General features: G+C 44.4%; 1 protein-coding gene across 4 annotated transcripts in view; it reads left to right on the top strand.

The window, feature by feature from the left end:
- The window catches only part of SCARB1 (scavenger receptor class B member 1), a 55,881-nt gene extending 32,599 nt beyond the window's left edge, over positions 1 to 23,282 (top strand). The window contains exons 9-14 of one of the 4 annotated variants that reach the window (XM_080986603.1): positions 8,298 to 8,371; positions 9,303 to 9,354; positions 12,634 to 12,780; positions 18,977 to 19,072; positions 19,856 to 19,990; positions 22,306 to 22,512. In XM_080986603.1, the coding sequence (XP_080842729.1) occupies positions 8,298 to 8,371; positions 9,303 to 9,354; positions 12,634 to 12,780; positions 18,977 to 19,072; positions 19,856 to 19,969 (483 nt within the window). In that variant the 3' untranslated portion in view covers positions 19,970 to 19,990; positions 22,306 to 22,512. Of the gene's footprint in view, positions 1 to 8,297; positions 8,372 to 9,302; positions 9,355 to 12,633; positions 12,781 to 18,976; positions 19,073 to 19,855; positions 19,991 to 22,305 lie in introns of all 4 variants that reach the window. The other 3 variants (XM_080986602.1, XM_080986605.1, XM_080986604.1) reach the window with 3 other exon arrangements.
- Positions 23,283 to 24,116: the final 834 nt, after the last annotated feature.

Raw genomic sequence — 24,116 nt, 5'->3', positions numbered from 1 at the left:
ATCTGTAGAAGGCAGTTTTACAATCTCGCCTGCTTGCACCTATATCTAATCTGCTCTCCATGTCTATCATCTGTTTGTGGCATATGGCTTGCCATGGATTCCATAGTACAAGGATATTCTTTATTATTGCACTGATTAAGGTAGCTTTAAAATCATAAATCAATTAGTGCAGTGATTTGTCTCAAATGGTGGGGGCCATCTCCGTCTCCTTGTGGGAGTGTGGGCAGGACACCTGAAGGTGAGGCATGTGGAGATACGGGGTGGCGGAAGAAAGATCTGTGGCAGACAGAGCAAGAATTGCTTTCTTCCTCTTGGCAGAGGTTTGAACATTGCAGTCATCCAACCTGTAGCTTTCTTGGCATGTCCAGTTAAAACAAGTATGGGGAACCTTTGGTCCTTCAGATGTTGCTCAACTACAACTCCCATCACCCCTAGACATTGGCCATGCTTCCTAGGACTGATTGGAGTTTAGCAAGACTTTGACAGCCAAAGGTTCCCTACTCTTGAGTTAAAGGGACATCAGGTAGTGTCAGGGCTGGACACTGATGAGTGGAGGCTGGATAAGGAGTAGAAAGGGGATTGGAGACTGACTTGGAAGAAGGGATCAGTGATCTGGGGGAGCTTGTAACAGCCAGGAGAAGAGAATCAAAGACAGGAGACTCCTCATTGGAATAGCTGAGAGACGAAGGATTGAGGGACATACCTTGTCCTAACGTGTAAGTGTGCTTTTGAGAACAAAGAGTTAATTCCTTCCTCTGGACCTTCCTTGGCTGACAGCACTATGGCAGGTAGTCCATCAAACTCAGGATTGCCTATGATGGGCAGCAGCTTTCAAAGGCACATGGATGGAGAACTTACGGCTTCCAGATGTTGTTGTACTCCACCTCTCATCAGCCTCAGCCAGCAATGCCAGAGGCCAGGGATGAGGGGAGTTGTAGTTCAGCAGCACCTGGAGAGTGGCAGGTACCTGACACCTGGTGTACATACTGCATGCAAAATGTGTATTTTGTTGTTGGACTCCATCTCCCATCAGTCCAAAGCATTATGGCCAACCAGCAGGAATTATGGGAGTTGTAGCTGGAGTGTTGCTACACCTGGAGGAACACAGCTTCCCCTTCCCGGGGCTAATGGTGTGACTCAGCTTTGTCAATGTTACTTGGCAACCAAGGTGATAGCATTTTTAATTTCACCCAGTGTAGCAATACAATGGTTAGGAGAGAACTGGAACAGTAAATGTGTAGATGAGAGATTACAGTTAAAAACAAACCAATAGAAAACCTCCTAAACATCTTCCTAAGTGGGGAAACAATTGCAACACAAAATCAGTTATGTGCAACACAATTTTAAAAACAGAGAGAGAAAGACGACAATAGTTTTATGAAACTAGCTTAAGTTATTTATTTAAATCATTTTTATGTGTTATTTTTATTAGTAACAGAACAATCGCAACACAAACACCGCTACATGTTGTACACAAAATAATTGCATCAGCCGCCTCTCACTTCAAAAGAAACTAAAATGGCCTGAACACACAAATTCAAGCAGAAGCAAAAAAACCCAAAACAACCCACCCACCCCACAAACCAGCTTTCCTTTTGCCCAGCAGGTCCCACGAGGTTGAAGAGTCTCTCCCAAAGGATCTGAGGATTAGGAGGTCTGGGCTCCTTTGGATTGCTTCACATTTCCAAAAAACCAACAACCCCAACCTCTAAGAAGTATATAATCTAGCTCAAAATATCAATTAGAACATCACCTTAGTTGGTTAGAACATGTTGTTGATAATTCCAATGTTGCAGGTTCAATCCCCGTCTGGGACAGCTGCATATTCCTGTATTGCAGGGGCTTGGACTAGATGATCCTTGGGTTCTCTTCTACCTCTACAATTCTGTGAAACAGTAAAGACCCACATTTAAAGCAACATAATTAACAGAAGATCAAAAGGGTATTTTAAACCTAAAAAAGAAAGAGAGATTACCAGTTTTAAAAAATACAATATAAAAATTCCACATAAAAAGAAAGTAACACAAAGAAATGACAACGTTACTGGTGGTTACAGCGTTGAACCCATGACCTGGAGGACCAGGGTTCAAATTCCCACTCAGCCCTGAAGATCGCTGGATGGCCCTGGGCCTCTCAATATCACTCAGCCTAGCCTACCTCACAGGGTTGTTGAGGACAAAATGGGGAGGGTAAGAATTGTGTTTGCCCCCGAGCTCTCTAGAGGCAAGGGGGAGTATAAACATCGCAATAAATAAATGAAAGTGCAATATACCCGCACTCATAATTTGATATTGCATTAGACCATCTCAGGCATGTTGGATCTTGAGAAGAATGGTGCTTTATTCAGCAAACATTGTCTCCGATTTTACATACTAGATTTTTACTTTCCTTCTTTTACTCTGCACTATACATTTTAATGTAGTCTCATACTGCTTTAAACAGTCATGGTTGTCCCCGCAACACAGAATCCTGGAAACTGTAGTTTATAGAGGGTACTGAGAGCTGTTAGGAGGCCCCTATTCCCCGCACAGAGTGACAATTCTCAGAGTAATTGAACAATCAATCCCTCTTGCTAGTGAACTTGTTTGGGAGAAGCCATGGCTGTTTAAAGTGGTATGATACTGCTTTAAATGTATAGTTTTGTCATAACTGCATATTCAGAGAGCTATAGCAGGTCTCCGGTGGAACTACATTAAGCCTAATCTTTGAGCTTTTACACTGGACTAATATAATAATATAATAATATAGATTAAAGGAAAGATTGTTTTTAACATGCTTCTGATAAGTTGTTTGATTTAAAAAAAGTACCTTATTTATTACACTTTGCATCCCAAGGCACTTGAGATAGCATTTTTGTCTCGTAACAATTGTTACCTCATAGTTGCAGAAAAGCAGGTATTTTGTATGGTTAAGTGTTTGACTAGGACCTGGAAGAGCCAGGTTCAAATCCTGTTACACAAAGCTCACTGAGTAACTGACCAAAGACCACCAACTCTCAGCCTGACCTACTTCACAGGGTGGTTGTGAGGACAAAATGAAGGAATTGGGGGTGGCCATGGACTCTTCCTTCAGTTCCTTGGAGGAAAGGCAGGATATAATGTAGTTTGGAAAGCTTCACAGTACAAATACATTATTACAGCAATATGCCTCATCACAGTAAAACATTGCAAGTGGGCTTAAGCCAAGTGAGGCCGTGAGCCATCTTTTGCAATACAGTACAGTGGTGCCCCGCAAGACGAATGCCTCGCAAGACGGAAAACTCGCTAGACGAAAGAGTTTTCCGTTTTGGAGGTGCTTCGCAAAACGAATCTCCTATGGGCTTGCTTCGCAAGACGAAAATGTCTTGCGAGTTCCTGCGTTTCCCCCCCCCTTTCCCCCCCCTTTTTCTAAGCCGCTTATCTGCTTATCCGATAAGCTGATAAGCCGCTAAAAGCCGCTAAAAGCCGCTAATGGCGCTAATAGCGCTAATCCGCTAATCCGTCAATGGGCTTGCTTCGCAAGACGAAAAAACCGCTAGACGAAGAGACTCACAGAACGGATTCTTTTCGTCTTGCGAGGCACCACTGTATTGTCTCATTGGGCAGTGAGTGGTTCTCCATGGCCTCAAGCCAGGGCTATTTCCCATCCCCTCTACCTGGAGGGGGCTAAGCTGTGGCCTTCCGGATACTGTTGGGATTCCAACTTTCACTAGCCCTGGGACAGCCCACCTGTGAGGCACCCTGCTTGTTCCCGAGGCAGATCTTCACTCACCCCTTCTTCCCTGGCGGGGAAGGGGACGCCATTTTGTAGTTCACCTCAGCTTCCAAAATGCCATGGACCGGCCCTGCACCAGCCCCAATGCACATGGCCAATGGCAAGGGCTATTTCCTGGGCCTTCTGCACTCCAAGCATGTTCTCTAAAATGGCAGGTTTGTGTTCTTTGTCAGGTTAGAAAGACCAGGGATGGTGACAGTCAAGTAAGTTGTATTTTTATGTGTATTTCAAACAAATACATAATTTTGTATGTCCCTTTATATTCTTTTGTTCTACCCCAAAGGGATTTCCCTAAAGGGATACAATTGTAAAAAACAGCTAACTTAGAACAAGGATATAACATTAACTATACAACAGCATAAAAGCAGCCAGGGCCGGCCCTGGCATTAGGCAGAGGGAAGCAGTTGCCTCAAGCAGCTGGTTTTCGAATTCCAGAGGGGCAGTAAATTACGTATAAGTTAATGGACTGCTGTATTCTACTGCCAAGGACAGGCACTTCACAGGATTGTCTGCTTCAGATCCCAAAATAATTAGGCAGGCCTGCAGAGGGACATCCCTTTTGCTGTTCCACCCCAGGCAGCATGATATATTGGGCCCTAAATGAGGATATTTCAAGCCGGAGCTGGACAAGTTGACAGCTCTTTATTTGAAGGAATATCGAAAGCTGGACAAGGAAAAACATTTCCACCTGGCGCATCACACAGATTTAATAATGGCCACAGACTTGGGCAACTTTAGAAGGGGGTTGGACGAACTCCTGGAAGATAAGGCTTTCAGGGGATTCTAGCTACAGTGACCGTACACTAGTGTCTGTGGGTATCCTTCTGGATACCAGTTGAGACAGATGTGGAAGCAACAAAGAAAAGTAGTAGTTGCTGGGGAGCGCAAGTGAGGAGAGTGCTGTTGCACTCTTGGCCTGCTTTGGGGCTTCACTCAGTTGGGAGAGCATGAGACTCTTCAGGGTCGTGGGTTTGAGCCCCACGTTGGGCAAAAGATTCCTGCATTGGAGGGGGTTGGACTAGATGACCCTCATGGTGCCTCTGAACTCTACAGTTCTATGATTCTATGAATTGTCGGTGCCTGGCATCTGGTTGGCTGCTGTGAGAACCGAATGCTGGAAGGGGAGCAGGGGACTTTGGTCTGATTCAGCATGGCCAATCATGTCCTTTGGTTATCTTGTGTCAAGATAACAAAAAACCCCTCTGGTGAATGACCTGTGTTTTCTTTGCCCCTTACAAGTTGTGACAGTTTGCTATGCAGCAGGCAAAAACCAAATGGCATCAGCCAATCAGCCAAATGGACAAAATTCCTACCGGGCCCCTGCCCCCAAAGCAGATGATCTCATGACAGGCAATAGCAAGGTCAAGCGAACAACCCTGAACATAGGGAGGGAGGGTGGGTGATCCGATGCGCGCAGTGAAAAGAGGAAGCTCAGTGCTGCGCGCAGGGTATTTAAAAGCTATGGCTGTCAATCTCAAAATGGCAACATATAAATCTCCCCAGCAACAGATAGAACCCAATTGTAATGGTGGCCAACATTCTTTTCCCGCCCAGCAACAGTGGGGTGTCTTGTTAGCCCTCACTGCAACGCATGCTCTCCATGAAGGAGAACACGCTTTATCAAACTGCCATTATAAAAATTGATTGTGAAACCACACCTGGAACACTGTGTACCATTCTGGTTGCCCCACCTCAAAAGGAAAATGGCCCAAGGCATGTTGGCCAAGGTATGCTAAGTGCGCTGCAATATTTCAGTTAAATAAAAGCCCTGATTGAGTCAGAGGGGTTGCCTTTGGGAGAGGCTTCTTGTCATATATGAGTCACTGATCACTCTTCTCTTTAAGAAGGCAGATCTGCAAAGCAGCTCAGGTAGAAATGCCAGCACTAGCTTCCTCCTGACAGCAGGTAATTCTTATACCTGGACAGAAGTGGGAGTGTGAAGAGTTATGGGAGTCCATCAAGGATCAACGAGTAGATGTCTAGATGGTTTTTGCAGTAGGCTGGCAAAGGTTTCAGACTTGCTCTTAGCTCTAACAGACCCACCAAGTGGTCTGTCCCTATTTTCCAGGGATAGTCCCGGATTTACAGAAGCCTTCCCGGTTTCTGATTTGATCCTGGAATGTCTGGTTTTTGCTTAGGACAGCTACATCTATTTTCATTGGAGAAATGTAGGAGGGTATGCATAGCTCACCTTGTACTAATTTCTTCTCTCTCTTCCTCATTGTTCCATACCTGTAGAATAGAAATATTAATAGGTTGTCTTTGATCAGTTCTTTATGACAGTTTTTGTATTTACATCCTTAATCTGTACTTAATCAGAATTAGCTTTGGGTTTTGTTATGCAGGTCATTTCAGTGGCCTGGTTAGGACACTGAACTGAGCCATGGTTTGTTTTACACCATGGCTTAATTGTGAATGTGCCTCCTCACCACCCCCATGGGTAGCACAAACAAGTGTTTGTGTAGCTTATGTGTGGTTTGTTGTGCAAATCTGAGTAGTATGAAACAACACATGAACACTAAGCCTGAAAAAAGCCGAGCTTAGGTCTTAGCTCATCGGTTGCGGCCTGTCTGAAACAAACCATGATTTGGGGTTACTTGACAAACCAGGTTATATACGTGGTACCCGAGAAGGGGTGGAAGATGGAGAGGGGAAGAAGCATGTTCACAGTGAAGTCATGGTTTGGCTTAGCATGTCACATGAACAAGGCTGCTGTGTGACTCCTGGGGTCCATCTGGCAACTGACTCTACCCCTTCTGCCATCTTTCTGGCTTGTCCTCCAGGCTGCCATTTTGCACCTGGCGAGTTGGTGGCCCTTGGGGTTCTAGCTGAGAAAAACACCACGCAAATCCCAGAAGCCTTTGGGAAATTTGCTCACCCATGGAGGTAATGAGGTGCATCCAACTGAGTTTTCTTTGGAGTAGACCCATTGCAATTAACAAACTGGTTAGTCATGGTCCTTAGTTTCAGAGGGGCTCCTCAGAGTGGGACTAACATTTTGCACAACCCACTGGCTTCATTGCAAACCCTCTAGCTTTTGCAAGCCACAGTCATGGTGATGGGCCACAGGTGAGTGTCATTGTAACATCAGGAGCACCTCCCTTGACATGCTGGATTTTCTTATCTTTATGAGTGCTGGAATCTAAGGCATATATAAAAAAGGTAAAGGTACCCCTGACCATTAGGTCCAGTTGCGGACAACTCTGAGGTTGCACGCTCATCTCGCTCTATAGTCCGAGGGATTCGAACTGCCGACCTTCTGATTGGCAGTCCCTAAGTACATATGTACTCTCTGTCATATTGAAATAAAAGGGATTGTTCTTCTCCCTGCCACACACCCTGGTTGTGTCAACCATAAAACCAAGCACCACAGCAATAAATACTTTATCGAAGTAACTGTAATTAAGGAGATAAGATATTTAGTGGCTGGTGCTAGGAGGTATATTGCTTCAACAAGATAACTACTAGGCATAAAATGATTTTTTTGGGGGGTGGGTTTGAATTGTGTCTTGACTACTCTGGGTCAATGAACCTGGCCAGTCCTGCGGCAGAGGTTTTCCTCTGGCTGTCCCCACTGTCAGAGGTGACACGTCTGGCAGCCAGGGAGGGGCGTTTTCAGTGTTGGCTCCTCATTTCTGGCCCATTCTCCCCAAACAAGCGAGGGATATACCTGGAGCCACTGTGATGTAGCTGCTCCTAACTCCCATCAGCAAGCATGACCAATGGACAGGTACAATGTGAGGAATAGTTCACAACATCTGGAAGGCACCACATTGGCAGTGGAGGCTGGTCTATCAGGGCAAATGGGGCACTGCCCCACAAACTGGCCCCCACCTGCCTGCCACCCAGTGCAGAGGGAGGCACTGCCTATTAGCTTCCTCCTGCTTAGTCCAAGTGTTGCGCTTGTACTCAGCAGGGAGGAAGATTAGGACAAAAGTAGAATAGCAGGCTTCGCCTATCATTAGCTTTGGCGCCACCTAATGTTGGGCTCCCTGCCTCTCACCCTACCGGTCCCCATGGGGGACCGCTGCACATTTACTGCCTGTGGGGTAGAGGAATGTGACCAAAGATGGCAAGGTCAAATTCCTTCTCAGCTATGAAGTTCAGTAAGTGATGTTGGACCAGTCAGTATCTCTCTGCCTGACTGACTTCATAGATTTTCTTGTTTTTACAAGTGCTAGAATCTAGGGTATATGTGCTTTCTGCCATGCTGAAATAAAATGTGTTGTGTTTCTCCCCCACTTCACTCCATGCCAGTTGTGCCAGCCATAAAACCAAGAGCCCTGGAAATAAAGACTTTATCAAACTTTTGATGGTTGCTTTTTATTTTGCTATACTGTGACTTCTTTTAAAAAGTGACTTAGTGTTTTGCTGCTGCTATCTCATTTCATTGCTTTTTTTTAAGGCTTTCATTTGGTTTTGTGTGCTGCTGCTGCTGTGAATTGATTTTTTTAGGCTGTCAATCCTGGAAGAACAGTGTAAAAGTACTTAAATTGGGGAAAAGTTTTTAAAAGATAAAATCCATCTCTTTCCTCCTAATGCAGTTGACTGGCATTCCTATGAATTGCTCCATCAAGTTGCAGCTGAATCTTTTCATGAAGAGAGTCCCTGGCATCTGGTAGGTAGCAAAGTTCTCCAGGTGCCACGAGCCTGCTTGTTCTCCACCCTGTGACCCTCTGCTCTCTCCGTCTTGGCTGTTCTTCTCATCCAGATCCACCCCTTCCTCAGGCAGCTTCGGCCAGATAAGGTTGCTGGGGGTTGATATACTGTACACCTTAGCGCAAGGATGGATAACACTTACCAGCCTGAGGGCCACATCCCAATCTGTGCAGCCTTCCGGGGCCACATGTCAGTGTTGAGCAGAGGCAGAAATGGACAGAGCAGTGAGTGTAAATTTTATCTGTGTACACTAGGCTAGTTTTTACACACCCACGCACACGCACACCCACCCCTGTATCCTCCATCCAGACAAGCAAGAGGCATTATCAGAATTCAGGGACCATCTTCCAGCCACGCCAAAACAGTTGAGGGGAAAAGCAGAGCAGTTCCCGTGGGTGTTTCTGGAGTGAGAGGGCGGGAAAACTTCTCAAGCCACGCAGGGCCATATCTGGCTCCCTGGTCTGAGCTTCCCCACCAATGAGCTTTACAAAAAATCAAAGGTTTTGATGAGCGCATGTGTGCGTGCATGCGCACACCTCCCCTGTCTACTCATGCAAGCAAGAAGCATTAATCACAGTTCAAGGCCATGCTCCATCCAGGTAACAGAATTCAAGGAGGGATGAATGCCTGGAGGAGCATTTTCCTTAAAACTACTATCTATAAGATCAACTATAGCTTGCCTATACAGCAAAGGGATGGGGCTAGGGAAAGCGCCAAGGACCCAATGCAGAGGCTTGGAGGGAAGCATTTGGCCCCTGGACCTGAGACCCCCCACCTCTGCCTTTGCATGTAACATTCAGCTGGGCCCTAAATCCAGAAAGGATTGTTGAACCAGCGGTCACACCATCAAAAGGTCTTGCAATTCTCATTGTTGTCCCCTAATCTTTCAGGCAAACAGGGTCAATCAAGACAGTCGTGTTACCTCTCATTTGGTTCTCAGAGGTGAGTTGTGAGAAGCTTGCAGTGGACTGAATCAGGCCAAACACCGTTGCTTCCTCTTTTATTTATTTAATTTTTTTAAGTGGGGGTGTTTAAACGTTTGTCGGTCTTGCGTAAGCCAATTTTGTAATTGCTTATTCAACACTTGGCTTCAAGTTTTAAATCTTTTTGCCATGAATCACGCCTCTGTCCAGAATAATCTCTTCTAGAAAAAGCTCCCCCACCCCTTTGTGAGAATGCAACTATTTTTGCCACTTTTGATACTGTCTGGATTAGGCTCTGCAAAATGAACCAAAAGAGGCTGGTGTGCATGTAACATTGGCTCCCCTGCCAATCTGGGGCCACCCTTGGAAATGCTGCCTAGACCATGGAGCCCAGGGGGACCTCTTCCAATCCCCAGGCCGCCTTTCCTCTTGTGCCGCCTTCCAGGGGCTGCCTGCTGGGGGTGAGCAGGGCCAGAGCCCTGTGTGCATCCTCTGAAGAGGGGGGCAACACGAGAACAGGCTTTTTCAATGATGGCTCCCCCTTTACATAATGCTCTCCACAGGAAAGCAGGCCTGGTGCCATCCATGTCAGCTTTTAAGCAGCCCTGAGTAGCATTAGCTTTTTTTGCTGCTGTATCACACGGTTGACTCATGTTAAACTTACAATCTAACTCCCTAGATACTTTTCACATGTACTGCTGGCAATTCAGGTGTCCCCGGTGTTATATTAGGGGAGGGCTAGTACCTCTGGTGGGAGACGCATTCTGCGCCCTCTGGGGTAGCTTGTCTACCTTTGGTCGCCACCTTGCACTCAGCTCATCACCTGTGGCTCCTCTAGAAGGTGTCAGCCAGGGACAGCAGTCCCATTCCGGGAATGCCTTTGCCAGGCCAACTATACCAGGTGAGGATGGACGATGGGTCTCAAACCCTCAGTGAGTTAGGGACTTTGCCTGCATGCGAAAAGAGGCTCCAGCAGATTGGGCAGACAGGACCAATAGTGGATCCAAAGATCAAGAAGGCGGTTTCTGCTGTAGAGGGAACTGAGGGGGCAGATGGGGCTCTTCAACCCCATCTAGGAGAAGAAAAACTCTGGTGCTAAACCTCCGCTGCCTTGTGGGGTATCTTTGGGAGAAGAAAAGGCTAAGGAGTAAACCCTACAAAATCTGGGGTGGAGCCCAGGAACTCCATACGCAGGCTTGCGCTTCATCCCCAGAGGCACACTCCATTGTCTCTCAGGACAGACGGATGCCAGCAAAAGTAGTTATTCTCAACTCAAATCAAGAACCTGACATTTGTCCCTATTGAAATTCATTTTGTTAGTTTTGGCTCAGTTTTCCAATCTGATATAGTAAAAATTAATCAACAAAAGCTATTTTGTGAGTTGGTGAAAGAACTGGAATTCTGGAATTCCTAATCTATCTCTTGGTGTGGGAAAATACCCTACCCCAAATTGTAATTATACTGCTAAGCATTCCATTAGTTGTCCCATCTGAAATACTGTCAAAATACTACTACTACTACTACTACTACTACTACTACTAATTTATACCCCGCCCATCTGGCTGGGTTTCCCCAGCCACTCTGGGCGGCTTCCAACAAAATATTAAAATACAGTGGTCTGTTAAACGTTAAAAGCTTCCCTAAACAGGGCTGCCTTCAGATGCTTTCTAAAAGTCTGGTAGTTGTTCTTCTCTTTGAGAGGGCGTTCCACAGGGCTGGTGCCACTACCAAGAAGGCCCTCTTCCTGGTTCCCTGTAACTTGGCTTCTCGCAGTGAGGGAACCGCCAGAAGGCCCTCAGTGCTGGACCTTAGTGTCTGGGCTGGACGATGGGGGGTATACTTCAGGTATACTGGACCAAGGCCATTTAGGGCTTTAAAGGTCAGCACCAACACTTTGAATTGTGCTTGGAAACGTACTGGGAACCAATGTAGATCTTTCAAGACCGGTGTTATGTGGTCTCGGCGGCTGCTCCCGGTCACCAGTCTAGCTGCCACATTCTGGATTAGTTGTAGTTTCTGGGTCACCTTCAAAGGCAACCCCACATAGAGCGCATTGCAGTAGTCCAAGCGAAAGATAACTAGAGCATGCACCACTCTGGCGAGACAGTCTGCGGACAGATGGGGTCTCAGCCTGAGACAGAGATGCTGCAGTATTTTGTATGGAATGACAAAAAATCACCTAGGGTAGCAGCCAAAACTGTGTATTTAAAAAAAAAACCAAGCAGTGGTGGTATGGCAGTACGTAGCAGAAAGGGTACACAGCAAAATTGACTAAGTTAAAAGAATGTTTTAAAGAAGATCCACTGTTGGAGGTGGAAGAATTGATAATAAAGAGATATGCTTAAATATATGCTGTGTTTTAAAGTAAAGAATTGGGAATCTAAATTTGAATTCTTCTCTCAGTATTAGCTACTATAAGAACCTCTTCCAATATTTTCAAATTAGAGGTGCGACCTCTCTGATATGGGGAAGTCAGGAAAGAGGGAAATTGGAAATTCTATTTATCTCTCATTTGGATAAAAGCATAATTCTGTAAACTTCTGCAAGATTCTGTAAACTTTGGTTGAACTTGGATCAGAACCAGGATACATATGTTAGAAAATGGGTGTGAGGTGTGGATCAAAGAATAACCAGGCAACAATGGAACTTTATTTGGGACAATTTCCATTCTAATATAATTCCAGCAAACCTAAAGGAGAACTATTTTAAAACCCTCTGTCAATGGTATGTAATGCCTTTTAAATTGAATTTAATATATAAATTAGGATTGGATAAATGTTGGGATATGTGGATCAAATAAAGCATATACATATATATCTTTTGGAATTCTTCTCAAATAGAAGTATTCTAGAAATTTGTTCAGGCAAATATCTCTGATATGTTAGGAAATCATATACGCTTGGAACCGAAAATATTTCTGCTTAGTTATCTAAAAGATGCCATTCTGGAAAATGATCAAGAACTAGTGCTCAACCTTATAACTGCTGTTGTTTATAATATCTAAAAACTGGGGGCAGAGGGAGTATATATCTTAACTGTATATGAATAGACTGAAAAAAATTGGTCCATAGTAACTGTGATTAAGCTAACATTACAAAGTAATACATATAAACCAGCCAAACAAGTTCATGGGGAAATGAGTATTTTTTGTAATGTTTTGGAGCCGCAAGTCCAACCTTATGCTGCTTACGCCCTTCTGTATCAGTATTTTTTTATGCTCTTTATCTTTGGTTTATTAGGTTTATTCATAACTTTATTTATTTTAAAATATGGACACCCATTTCTTCATTTTGCGCAGAGCGGAGAGATCGAAGGTGACGTATTCACAATGTACCGTACTTTTATGGTGACTATCCCTACGGTTCTGAACTATGCTCAGTATATCCTGGTCGCCCTGGGAGGTTTACTGCTTGTGACTGCAACTCTTCTTGGGCTCAGGAGCAAGGTAGGAATAAAACGACATCATTATTATCGATTGAATTATGTAAATTATTATTTCACTTTTCCATGTAAATATGCACGAAGCTGTTTATGACAAAAATCCAAATTGGTGCATAATTACAATATCAATAAAATAATAAATCAAATCAAAACTGAACCCCCGAAATCTTTGCTCTTTAAATCCCGTGATTGACTTGCTTTCAAACTGGAAAATTCATATTTGTTTCAGAATGCAGGTTTTGGCTTTCCTTTTTATCCTCTCACATTTTATAAAGGAAGGCCAAAACTCAGAGCCAGGCTGTACGATCTGCAACAGCTCTATGGCGTGACTCTTGATGGATTTGCACCACCAACTGAGGTGGCAATCTAAGGTGGTGGCATGCTTTCATTCCCATTTCCAATATGGGATGTAGAATGGCAAGAAGAAGAAAAAGCCATATTTACATGCCCCCCCCACAAAAACCTAGTTTTCTACAAGTTGGGAGGTTTCTTGTATTTAACATGGTGTGCATTCAAAGATGCTATTTCCGCACCGGCTGCTGAAGGTGGTACATTCCTTGAACAGCTGTCTGATGTGATTCTGCCACTCTTGAAGTTCAGCTGTATATAGAAAGCTTTGCTTTTAAAAATTAAACAGGTCACCTGGCAAAGAAACAGAAAGTACCGGTAGTTGTTGTAGAAGGCTTAGAGGGAGATGTTTGAAAAGAACTTTATTCTCTTTCCAACCAGGAAGCATAGACCCCGGATACTCCTGATTCCACTCAAATACATACCTTGTGACTAAACTGTATAATGACACTAGACAGGCAGTAATGAGATCTCAACTTTTTAGAGGCTGGAGAAGGCAGGTATAGAACCACACATTTCAGCCCAGAATTCTGCAGTTGAAATCTGCAGTATTTAAAAAAAACATTAAATTAAATTAAAGGAAATGCCTGAAGTCTTTGTCCTATCAGTTTTTAATCCCTATCTGCATTGAAGTGATTTGTCAAAAGGCTTGTTCATGCCATGACTTGAAAAGGCATTTCCAAGGATCTTTTGACAAGACACTTCACTTCCTGGATTTCTCACATCATGCGCATCCACACTTTTTTAAAGTGCGCGGGAGGGAGCAAAGTTTGAGTGACTTTGTTTAGAATGGGACTTGGAATTTTGTGCCGTACCAAAATAGTTACCAAATCAGTAGGGTGACGTAGCTATGAGTTTTTCCACTGGTGCCACTGGCAATGTTTTAAGCAGGGGCAGAGAAACCAATGTTTATAACTCCCATCACCCCTGGTTATTGGCAATGCTTGCTGGGGCTGAAGGGGTTGGACTAGATGACCCTCAGGACCCCAACTTTACAATTCTATTATTCTGTGACTTCTGGAGGGCCACTGGCTCCCCACCCCTGATTAAAGGTACTCTGTAAATCTCCTGGTCAAAATCTGCCAAGGTTGGTGGTGCTACATTGTTAGCGTTGAAAGATGGATGACCAGTGATGTGAGTTCTTGCTGTCAAAGGGATATAGGTGTGCGCTAGATGTTCCATCTGATGCATGGGACGAAGTGGACTCTGGGCAACCATCAGTTTGTTTGGAAGGTGCTCCAATGATTTTGGCTGTGAGTTTTGAAGATAACACAAACAAGTATGTTAACGGGCTATTGGAGTAGGACAGCTTTCTCCAACCTGGCGCCCTCCAGATGCCCCTTCCCTGACCACTGGCCACACTGGCTAGGGCTGATGGTAGTTGCCATCCAAAACATTCTGACATTGGGGAAGACCAAGAGAGGGGCTACTAAATTAGCTGCTTGCGATGGCGGACTGAGTAATTTTACAACAAATGTGATTCCTATTAGTAAGCAAGTATATTTTCTCGCCCCGTGCTACTAGAAATTATTTTCCTGTTTTTGAAAACAGGAAAAACCTGTCCCTTCAAAAGCTTGCAAATGTTCACAGCCATGAGAGAAATCAGTTACCAGTTGAGTTGAGTTCAGCGTTGCTAGGATTTCCTTTTGGAATCCTTTTCATGTGTGGCATTAAAAATAATTGCAATCTATATTTGAGATGACCAGGGGGTTGGGGAGCTAGTAACAACAACGTATTTATACCCCGCCCTCCCCGGCCAGAGCCGGGCTCAGGGCAGCTAACACCAGTAAAATTACAGTAAAAACATAATGGGGGGGGGGCAATTTAAAATACAGGTTAAAGTGCGATTTAAAATGCATCCTCATTTTAAAAGTAGCCCATAGTTAGAAAGGAAGTTGTTCTTGCCCATCCCCCATTCTTTTGAAGCTGCCTGAAGGAGCCTCTCCTGTCTGCTCTGTGCTGCTTTGTATAATTGACTTACCATAAGTCTGTTCAGTTGCAAATCCCTTTGTTGCAAAATGTTGCAGGAGGCAAGCTTAAGCAACCTGTTCTGACACGACTCTTAAAACCATTTAAATTGATAGCATTGTATCTACTATTCATTAGGTTTGATTTGAAGTTGGTCATGCTCCTCGGAAGTTGAAAAGTGTGTTAGAATCACAGAATCGAAAGGGACTCTGAGGGCCATCTAGTCCACCCCCTGCAAAGCAGGAACCTTTTGGCCCAATGTGGGGCTCAAACCCACGACCCCGAGATTAAGAGCCTCATGCTCTACCGACTGAAATAAACTTCAGAACTGTATTAATTTAATCTTACCCAGTTTTCGCCAATTTAGGGAATCTAGGCACTACTCTAGGATTGAATGTGAGAAAAAAACAACAACTGAGGAATGTTAGGAAGTAATAAAATAATAGATCTTATTCTAATTGCCCCTGCTAAAAAAATTGTGGTTTTTGCTGTCACCTGGTTATCTTGATCTGCTGGAAAAAAAGACACAGTGGCAAAGGTTGAGCAATCTGGTATGGATAGTAGTAGAGGGGTAATAACCTCACTCCTCAAATCTTTACAAAGAGTGCAAGCCAGAAGCACATGAGCTACTGACTCAATACGGCCATCTCCACAGGGACATAAGGGTTTTCCTAGTGGAATTTTTAAAAATCGACCCTCAAGTACAGCTGATGACTTTGGGTGTTCCCATCCATTCTCCCTCCATGGGTTCTGGTGAGGTCTGGCATGGCCTGTAGGATCAAATTTGGCAGACTCTGCCACCACCTGACCAGTGCTGGAAGCCTGGCTTGCTGCAATACGGAAGGACTACTCGGAGGAAAGGTGCACAGCTCAGTGATCCAGGTTCAGTCTCCGGTTGAAAGAATCTTGGCTGCTGTAGTCTTTCCCCTTTGTTGCCTCCAACGTTTGGCAGCCTCTGAAGTCAGAACAGGGAATAGATGGGTAGATACGTTCCTTGTTTAAGATCAAGAAGTGGTGGTGAGGATTTCAGCTCAGGATCAGAGTTGGGATTTTGATGTGCTCTTGTTTTTCTTAAGCAGCAGGTCCCTAGGTTGCCTGCCCAAATACTTTCAGCAGGAGTGGGGGGAAAAGTCAAAAACAGAATGAAAAAGGCTGAACTTTGTAGGGGGAGGAATGAAGAGTTATTGAAACAAGCAGGGTGCTCAATTCCTGGGTCAGAGACTATACTGAGACCAGTCAGAAGCACATAACTCACTCATTCCTTGTGGTTTTATTGTTTGTTTGGAATGCCTCTGGTCATGTGCAGTGTGCCTTTGAGTTAATACACCGGATGGGGATCCTGGCTGTTTTGCAGTGAGAATGATTTCCAGGCAGCGGGGGGGGGGGGGGGGGGCAATAATTTCTCTCCACCTGCCCCCCCCAACCCCCACTTCTCTTTTCATGAATAAAACACTTAATTTGGTTCCAAATAACTACTTGGGGGGTGTACAAACTCTGAGTAGGTTCATTCAGGCATAGATCACTTGATTACTGTGTTTTTGACAAAAGGCAGCTGAATGTGTAAACTGGCAGTTTTTGAAAAGTGGTGTGTTAATCATACGTATGATTGGCTTGGGGTCAGAAATGGCCAGTTTCAGCAATTCCCAAATCACATGCTCTCATGAAGACACTGGGATTTCCCCCATATTTATCACCAGCCCTCACTCTTCTGACAAATTCCTTATCCAAAATACCATATTTTGTGTTTTTTATATTCCAATTTTATGTTGTGAACCACCCTGAGATCTATGGGTATACGGGTATAGATCTACGGGTATTTGTATAGGGTATAAAAGTGCATCCTCCAGATGTTGTTGACCCCAATGCCCATCAACCCCAGCAAGCACAGTTCTCCTTTCCCCTCCCTGAAAATTTGGGGAAATGCTGGCCCATTAGATTCACGTCATCCTTGATGTGAAGAGATGAGTGATGAGTAGACATAGAAGTTTGGACCAAACTATAGTTCTTTACAGGGTTGGGAATCTGTGGCTTGTCAGCAGTTGCAGGACCACAGCTCACATCTCATCTGGCATTGACCATGTTGGCCATGGCTGAAGGGACTTCGTAAGTTCAGCAATATTTAGTTGACATTTATCTTGCACCTTTCTTCCAACATGTGATCAAAGGCAGCATAAATGCAATTTCCAGGTGGCACCCATCCCAGGCACTGACCAGATCCAAACCTACCGTATTTTTCACTCTATTGGACGCACCGGACCACAGGACGCACCTAATTTTTAGAGGGGGAAATCCCCCCCCAGCCCCAAAGAGCAAAGAAGCCAAAGCGAGCGGGATCCATAGCTGCGCAACCTCTCCAGCCAGGAGCTAAACCTCTCCAGCTCAGCTAAAGAAGAAGACAAGGCAGCGAGCGTGATCCATCCCGCTCGCTGCCTTGGCTTCCTCTTTAGCCTTGCGCAGCATCTTTAGCCTTGCGCAACAGGATGGATCGCGCCCGCTGTCCACCGGGGCTGGACTAGATGACTCCTGGGGTTCCCTTCCAACCCTGCAATTCTATGACCTCGGAAGGTGTCGGGGGTCTCCACCACTGGAGGCTTTTAAGCAGCGGTTGGGGGACCATCTGCCTGGCGTTCTTTAGCTGTGATTCCTACATTGTGAGGGGGCTAGGCTAGATGACCCTCGGGCGGCCCTCCAATTCTATACAGTCCTACAGTTCTGCGGCAGGAGATCCACAGCCACTTCACACAATGCCCACTCCCAATTTTCATCGGAGAGACACTGGCTTCAGTGTCTAGGTAGGTACCCCCCTACCTGCCACACTTCCCCCACCCCACTTAAGCTGAGGGAATTCCTGCCCAGAGAAGCTCCCAGGTGAGGCAAGGGTTAAGATCTACCTCTGGTGGATTGCGCTCGCTGCCCTGGCTTCCTCTTTAGCCTTGCGCAGCCTCCCCCCGGCTGGAGAGGTTGCGCAAGGCTTTTCCCCAGGAGGGAGGAGGGACTGACTGGTGGTGTCAGTCCCTTCTCCCTCCTGGGGAAAAGCCCGCAAGAGCCGCGCGAAGCTTGTGTGGGGCTCTTGGGGGCTTTTCCTGCCTGCCTCCCCCCTGCATTCACTCCATAGGACGCACAGACTTTCCCCCTTAGTTTTTAAGACGGAAAAAGTGCGTCCTATGGTGCGATAAGTACGGTACTTAGCTTCAGCAAGCTGGTGGCCTCATGCACCAAGATCCATCCTCCAGGACCCATCTTCTACCCATATGATGTTGCTGTTGTTCACAAATCAGCCAGTTTCCTTCCTCCTTCCAGTAGTAGTAACAGTTACTGGTTGCTGATCAAGAAAGTTATCAAATGTTCTGCTGTCCTGACTACACTCTAAATTTAGAGTTTTTCTGTCTTCCTCCCCAACCCACTGCTATTACATTTTAAAAAGTTATACATTAGCTAATTTGTGAATAATGTGTCCAGTTTGGTCCTGTGCAATACTGATTCAGTGGACAAAATTCCCCTATGAAGGCATAGTGCTGGTAGTTTGCTCATTAAGGGCTGTTAAGTAGCCTTGCAGCTCCAACTAGAGTGCATTCCTTGATTTCCTTAGCTGATCGTTTTAATATTCATTAAACTTTTAAGCATGGTTTTTTTTTATCAGCTGGAGTTCTTCTGAGATGCTGCCACTGTTGGGCATAAACGTATAAGAAGGTTGAATCTTGATTCTTTAAAGCCCACTTTGTTTTAAACAATAAGAATTCCTTCCAACTCAATTGCACAGCTATCTGTGATTCGTAGCCTGGATTATCAAGTAAAAAATATGACTATAGTATTTAAATGAAGCTCTAATCTCACTCAAGCCGGTTGAGAATGGTGTTCGCGTGAAATCTTCATTCTCTCAACAGACATTGAAAGATGGGCCCACTGAGATGCGGACCCAGTCTGCCACAAAATTTTCTAATCCTGGATCCGGCCCTGGCTATAAGTATCAGGGCCCACAGGTAAGAGCCCCCTAGATGGGAAGCCTTATCCTGAAAAAGCCGGGCATGCAAACAGAGAACTCTTTCTCTCTCTCGCTGCTTCTTGCCCCATTGGGAAATCTGAGCAAAGTGAAAGTGGCAGAGGGACAAGTAGAGCCAAACACTTTGCCTGGACCCCAAGACGTGCAAATGCCTGAGCCAGCCGTGATGCATGGCCAAGTTCTGTCTGTCTTTCTCTCTCTCTCGCCGTTGGGCTGGCCGTCTATAATAGTGGCCTCCCTTGTAAGCTGGTTGTGTGGACAGACAGATTGAAAAGCCCCCCGTGAACTAAAATAACATACAGGGTGTGTGTGTGGGTGTGTATAACTCATAGGGGAAGCTTGCAGACTTATAACTCTTGCCTTAAATTTCCAAAGGGAGAAGATTTGAGTTTTTAAAGCATTGCTTTAAAAAAACAAGAGAGAACAAGATGTGAACAAACCATTTTTGAATCTGGCTTGAGAACCAACTTTAAAAAAAAAAAAATCCTAAGTAACACTTGACATCTCTTAATAAATCTAAGATGGAAATCATCTTGTATCTAGAAAACCAAACCTTTTCTATCAAACATTGAATAAATTAGACTCCATAAATTAGTTCCAGTGATTACTTTGATCTTATTCTTCAGATGAAATTATTATTTTTTAAAAAACAAAATCGTCCCTCACTTAAATGATAATCTTCTCCTTTCTTCAGATAAATAACCAAACAGACCTAGTAGTAGAGCATAAAAACACTGTTTAAACCAGACTGATTGTTTTCTAGGGAAAGCTCTTTTTATTTTGGAGTAGTAATAAGGGGTCAGGACCTAAAGGGACCGACCCCATCTCCAAAGAAAAAAACATCAACTCAGCAGCTCGGAAGGAAGCGAAACTATAGGTGGATACATGAAAATAAAAGGTAATGTCAACTATTGTAAAACCAAAGTATCTTCATTCTGTTTAAAACCTCCTTGGTTTTAAACGGCTGCTTCAGTGGTTGGGTGCTTTTAAAATGACGTAGGCGCAACGGTGGGCATCTTGAGTTCCACCCAGGTAATCCCTCTCGCTCACAACAGCCCCCTGGCATCCCCTTCCTCCAGCACCCCATACCCTGCTATTGCTCACCTCATTTTTCTTGAAAATAATAATGATGATGATAAAGCTGGATCCAAGTTTATGAAGGCCTGCTTGGGATTTTGGGAATTAACTCTTTGCTATAATACCAATGTAAGAAATACATTCCTGATCAGACATCCTAGTCCACATTGTTTTTGAAGGTGTCTTTTGAAACTATCTACACACAGCTCCTGATGTTTGGGAGCTTTCTGCCTCCCAACATGGGTTTTTGTTTTAGTTACCAACAGCCTTGCTAAGATTTCTTCTCCAGGAATTTGCCTCAATGTTGTTGTTTTTTAATGCCATCTAAACAAGGTCCATTATCTTACAACGGTGAATCTTATCAGGTATGTATTGTGCTAAGAAGTTGCCTACTCTTGGTCTGTCCGGAATTACTGCCTTTTGGCTTTATTTAAATTCTAGCGTTATTGGAAAGATGAAATATAAGACAACGAAACAGATAAAGCTGTTGGTTTATTCTGACCAGCTGCTGTAGGTGTGAAGGTAATGTGAGCTTTAGATATTTGTGCAGTTTGCATATTCTTGCACAGATGGAAATTAGCCTGATGGAGGGATGTATCAATTCTGCCTCATCAATATCTTGTTCAAAGGTGCCCTTGTGTGGTAAAGGTTGGTAATGTGAGGGGAAATTTCAGTCACCTCAGTGTGGTAAAAGATTGAGGCTGTGTTTGGATGTAACACTGGACTGTGGTGTAGTGACTGGGGCTCAGGCTTGGCTACTCTTCCCCATTCTCCTTTTCCAGCATGGCTAGGTGGAAACTGGAAGCTTTCGCTTCTGTGTTTAGCTGCAGCTTAGCATTATGTCCAAACCTGGGCAAGCCAAGGCTAGTCAGCTATGGCTTACTTCAGCCTTTATCACCCTGGTGCCCTACAGAATTTTTGGATGACCACTCCTATCATCTCATACTACTGGCTATGCTGACTAGGCATGATTGGAATTGTAGTTCAGAACATCTGAAACAAGCAAATTTCAAAACTGTAGTCTTTGAAGCTGGCATGTTGTTTTGTTTTTAAAAAACAGAATTAAAATTAATCATAGTGTCTGGACACAACACTAAACTATGGTTCGTTTAAAATGGAAGTGACAGTTGGAAGAAGATTGGAAGAAACTTAAATTATATTTACAAAAACATTGCAAAATCAATGAATGTTAGAAGGATGCTGGAATGAAGCTATATGGTTTTAGCAGAAATGTAATAAAGAATTAAGTAAAAGCTGATTGATAATGGGCTAAAATGAAAAAATTTAAGGTTAGACCGTTAAGATAAATTATAGAACAAAAACTGAGAAAGATGGAAAGAATTTGCTGAAATAGTGAATTGAACTAGAATACAAAAAAGGGAGGTGTGAGGAGGTCGATGAAACAAGTAAATGAAAGGTAAAGATATGGAATATTGGATGTGTTTTAGTGTGTGTGTTTTTGTTGTTGTTTTTGCTGCATTGTTGTATTTTTTTATGTCTTTCTTTTTATCTATTGTAATGTATGTTTTGTTAAATTTCTTATTATTTTCCTCTTCTCTTTTTTCTGTAATCTTTAATCTTCTAATAAATATCATTTAAAAAAAATATGGAAGTGACAGCTCATAGCCACACTGAAGGGGAACAGAAAGGGCACAAGCCTAAGGCTCTTGCACACAAACACTGAGCTAGCTGTGCTGTTAGGGTTGCATGTGAAGCAGGCCAGATTCCTGCTGTGTGGAGGTGTGTTCTGGTAAAATGTTCACTTTCTGCAATGGATGTGGTACAGTGGTACCTCGGTTCTCAAATGAAATCTGTTCTGGAAGCCCATTCGGCTTCCGAAATGTTCAAAAACCAAGGTGCAGCTTCCCATTGGTTGTAATAGCTTCTTGCACTCAGCAGAAGCTGCGTCGCACGTTCGGGTTCCAAAAAATGTTCGAAAACAGAAGCATTTACGTCTGGGTTTTCAGCGTTCGGGAGCTGAAATGTACTATAACGGAGGTGCTTGGGAACCGAGGTTCCACTGTAAGCTGACTCTCCACACCAGGATTTATAAGAAGGATCAGCCCAACTGAAGCATATGCGAAGTCTCCTTTCTGATAGTCCAGGTTCTAACTAGACTTTTCTTGCTTCTTTCAGAGAGATGCTCGAGCAAAGACTCCACAGATGCCAAATCTACCAAACGGCCAAATTCAGGATTCGGAAACTACCCCTCTTCTGCAAAAGGACTCAAGCACAGTTCACTCCAGCATTTTTCCTGATACTTGATACCTCTGTTCCTCTTTGCAAGGATCCTTAATGAGCTATTAGCAATATATGTGGCCTGGGTGTGGGTGGGCCCAGCAGAACAAGCTCAGGTGTATTTGCACTGACTCTGGAAGAGTGATAGGTGCACGTGGTTCTTTTCTTACACTACAGTAGCTTTCCAGAAAGCTGACCCTTTTGAAAAAGTAAAGGTGGTTATCTCCATGCCCTGAGATTTTAGTGCCTTCACTCCCACAGCACCACCTTCCCATTACAACCTGCCAAAAGTTTCATGTAAGAATTAAAATTGGGTGGGTTTGGAGAGCAGGGTGGAATTTGCATCTGTGGAAGCTACATAGGCAAGATGTCAGAGTCTCTCCCTGATTTTATCCTGAGCACAACGCCTTGCACTCCACAAGCAATTAAATGCTGTTGTCATTTTTGTATGTTTAAACCCAGCTGGAAACATGGTGCATCCTTCCTTGCTCATGTGCGCACAAATGACACTTGGTTTTCAATGCACAGCATTACAGGAGAAACACTCGGTTCTTCTGCACATCAGGGTTGCTGAGGGTTGTAACAACACGGTGCTAATTTTGGGGTGACAGAAGGGAAAGTGCCTTTATCTTAAGATTATTCTGGGAACCAGAGTGGCACAGTATCCTTGACTTAGCTCACCACCACCAAAGTGTTTCCAGTTTCAGACTTCTAAGACTTTCCACCTTATCCCAGCTTTTCTACTGGAAAGGACCTGTTTTTAACAACTGTTGCCAAACACCATTTCATCCTATTTCCCATGCCATAGTATACAGAGAATATTCCAGATGTGTGTCTTTTTTCAAGAGAAAAATTAAAGTACTCTGAGTCTTTCATTAAGGTCTTTCATTCTTAGTGTGTCAATGCAGGGTTGTGAAGAGGGGAAGAGGGAGAGAAGCATTTTAGTGTTGGCCTGTCAAAACAGTCTTAGCATGTGGGGGTAATAATAATAATAATAATAATAATAATAATAATAGTAATAATAATAATAATTTATTATTTGTACCCCGCCCATCTGGCTGGGTTTCCCCAGCCACTCTGGGCAGCTTCCAACAAAGACAAAAAATACAGTAAAATATCACAGATTAAAAACTTCCCTGAACAGGGCTGCCTTCAGATGTCTTCTAAAAGTCAGGTAGCTATTTATCGCTTTGACATCTGATGGGAGGGCGTTCCACAGGGCGGGCGCCACTACCGAGAAGGCCCTCTGCCTGGTTCCCTGTAGCTTTGCTTCTCGCAATGAGGGAACTGCCAGAAGGCCCTTGGCGCTGGACCTCAGCGTCCGGGCAGAACGATGGGGGTGGAGACGCTCCTTCAGGTATACTGGGCCGAGGCCGTTTAGGGCTTTAAGGTCAACACCAGCACTTTGAATTGTGCTCGGAAACGTACTGGGAGCCAATGTAGGTCTTTCAAGACCGGTGTTATGTGGTCTCGGCGGCCGCCCCCAGTCACCAGTCTAGCTGCCGCATTCTGGATTAGTTGTAGTTTCTGAGTCACCTTCAAAGGTAGCCCCACGCAGAGCGCATTGCAGTAGTCCAAGCGGGAGATAACTAGAGCATGCACCACTCTGGTGAGACAGTCCGCGGGCAGGTAGGGTCTCAGCCTGCATACCAGGTGGAGTTGGTAGACAGCTGCCCTGGATACAGAATTGACCTGCGCCTCCATGGACA

Source organism: Podarcis pityusensis (genome assembly GCF_964106645.2).
Source record: "Podarcis pityusensis genome assembly, chromosome: 16".
NCBI lineage: Eukaryota > Metazoa > Chordata > Lepidosauria > Squamata > Lacertidae > Podarcis > Podarcis pityusensis.
Note: the sequence above shows the minus strand (reverse complement) of the source record. Positions and strands in the feature narration are given on the sequence as shown.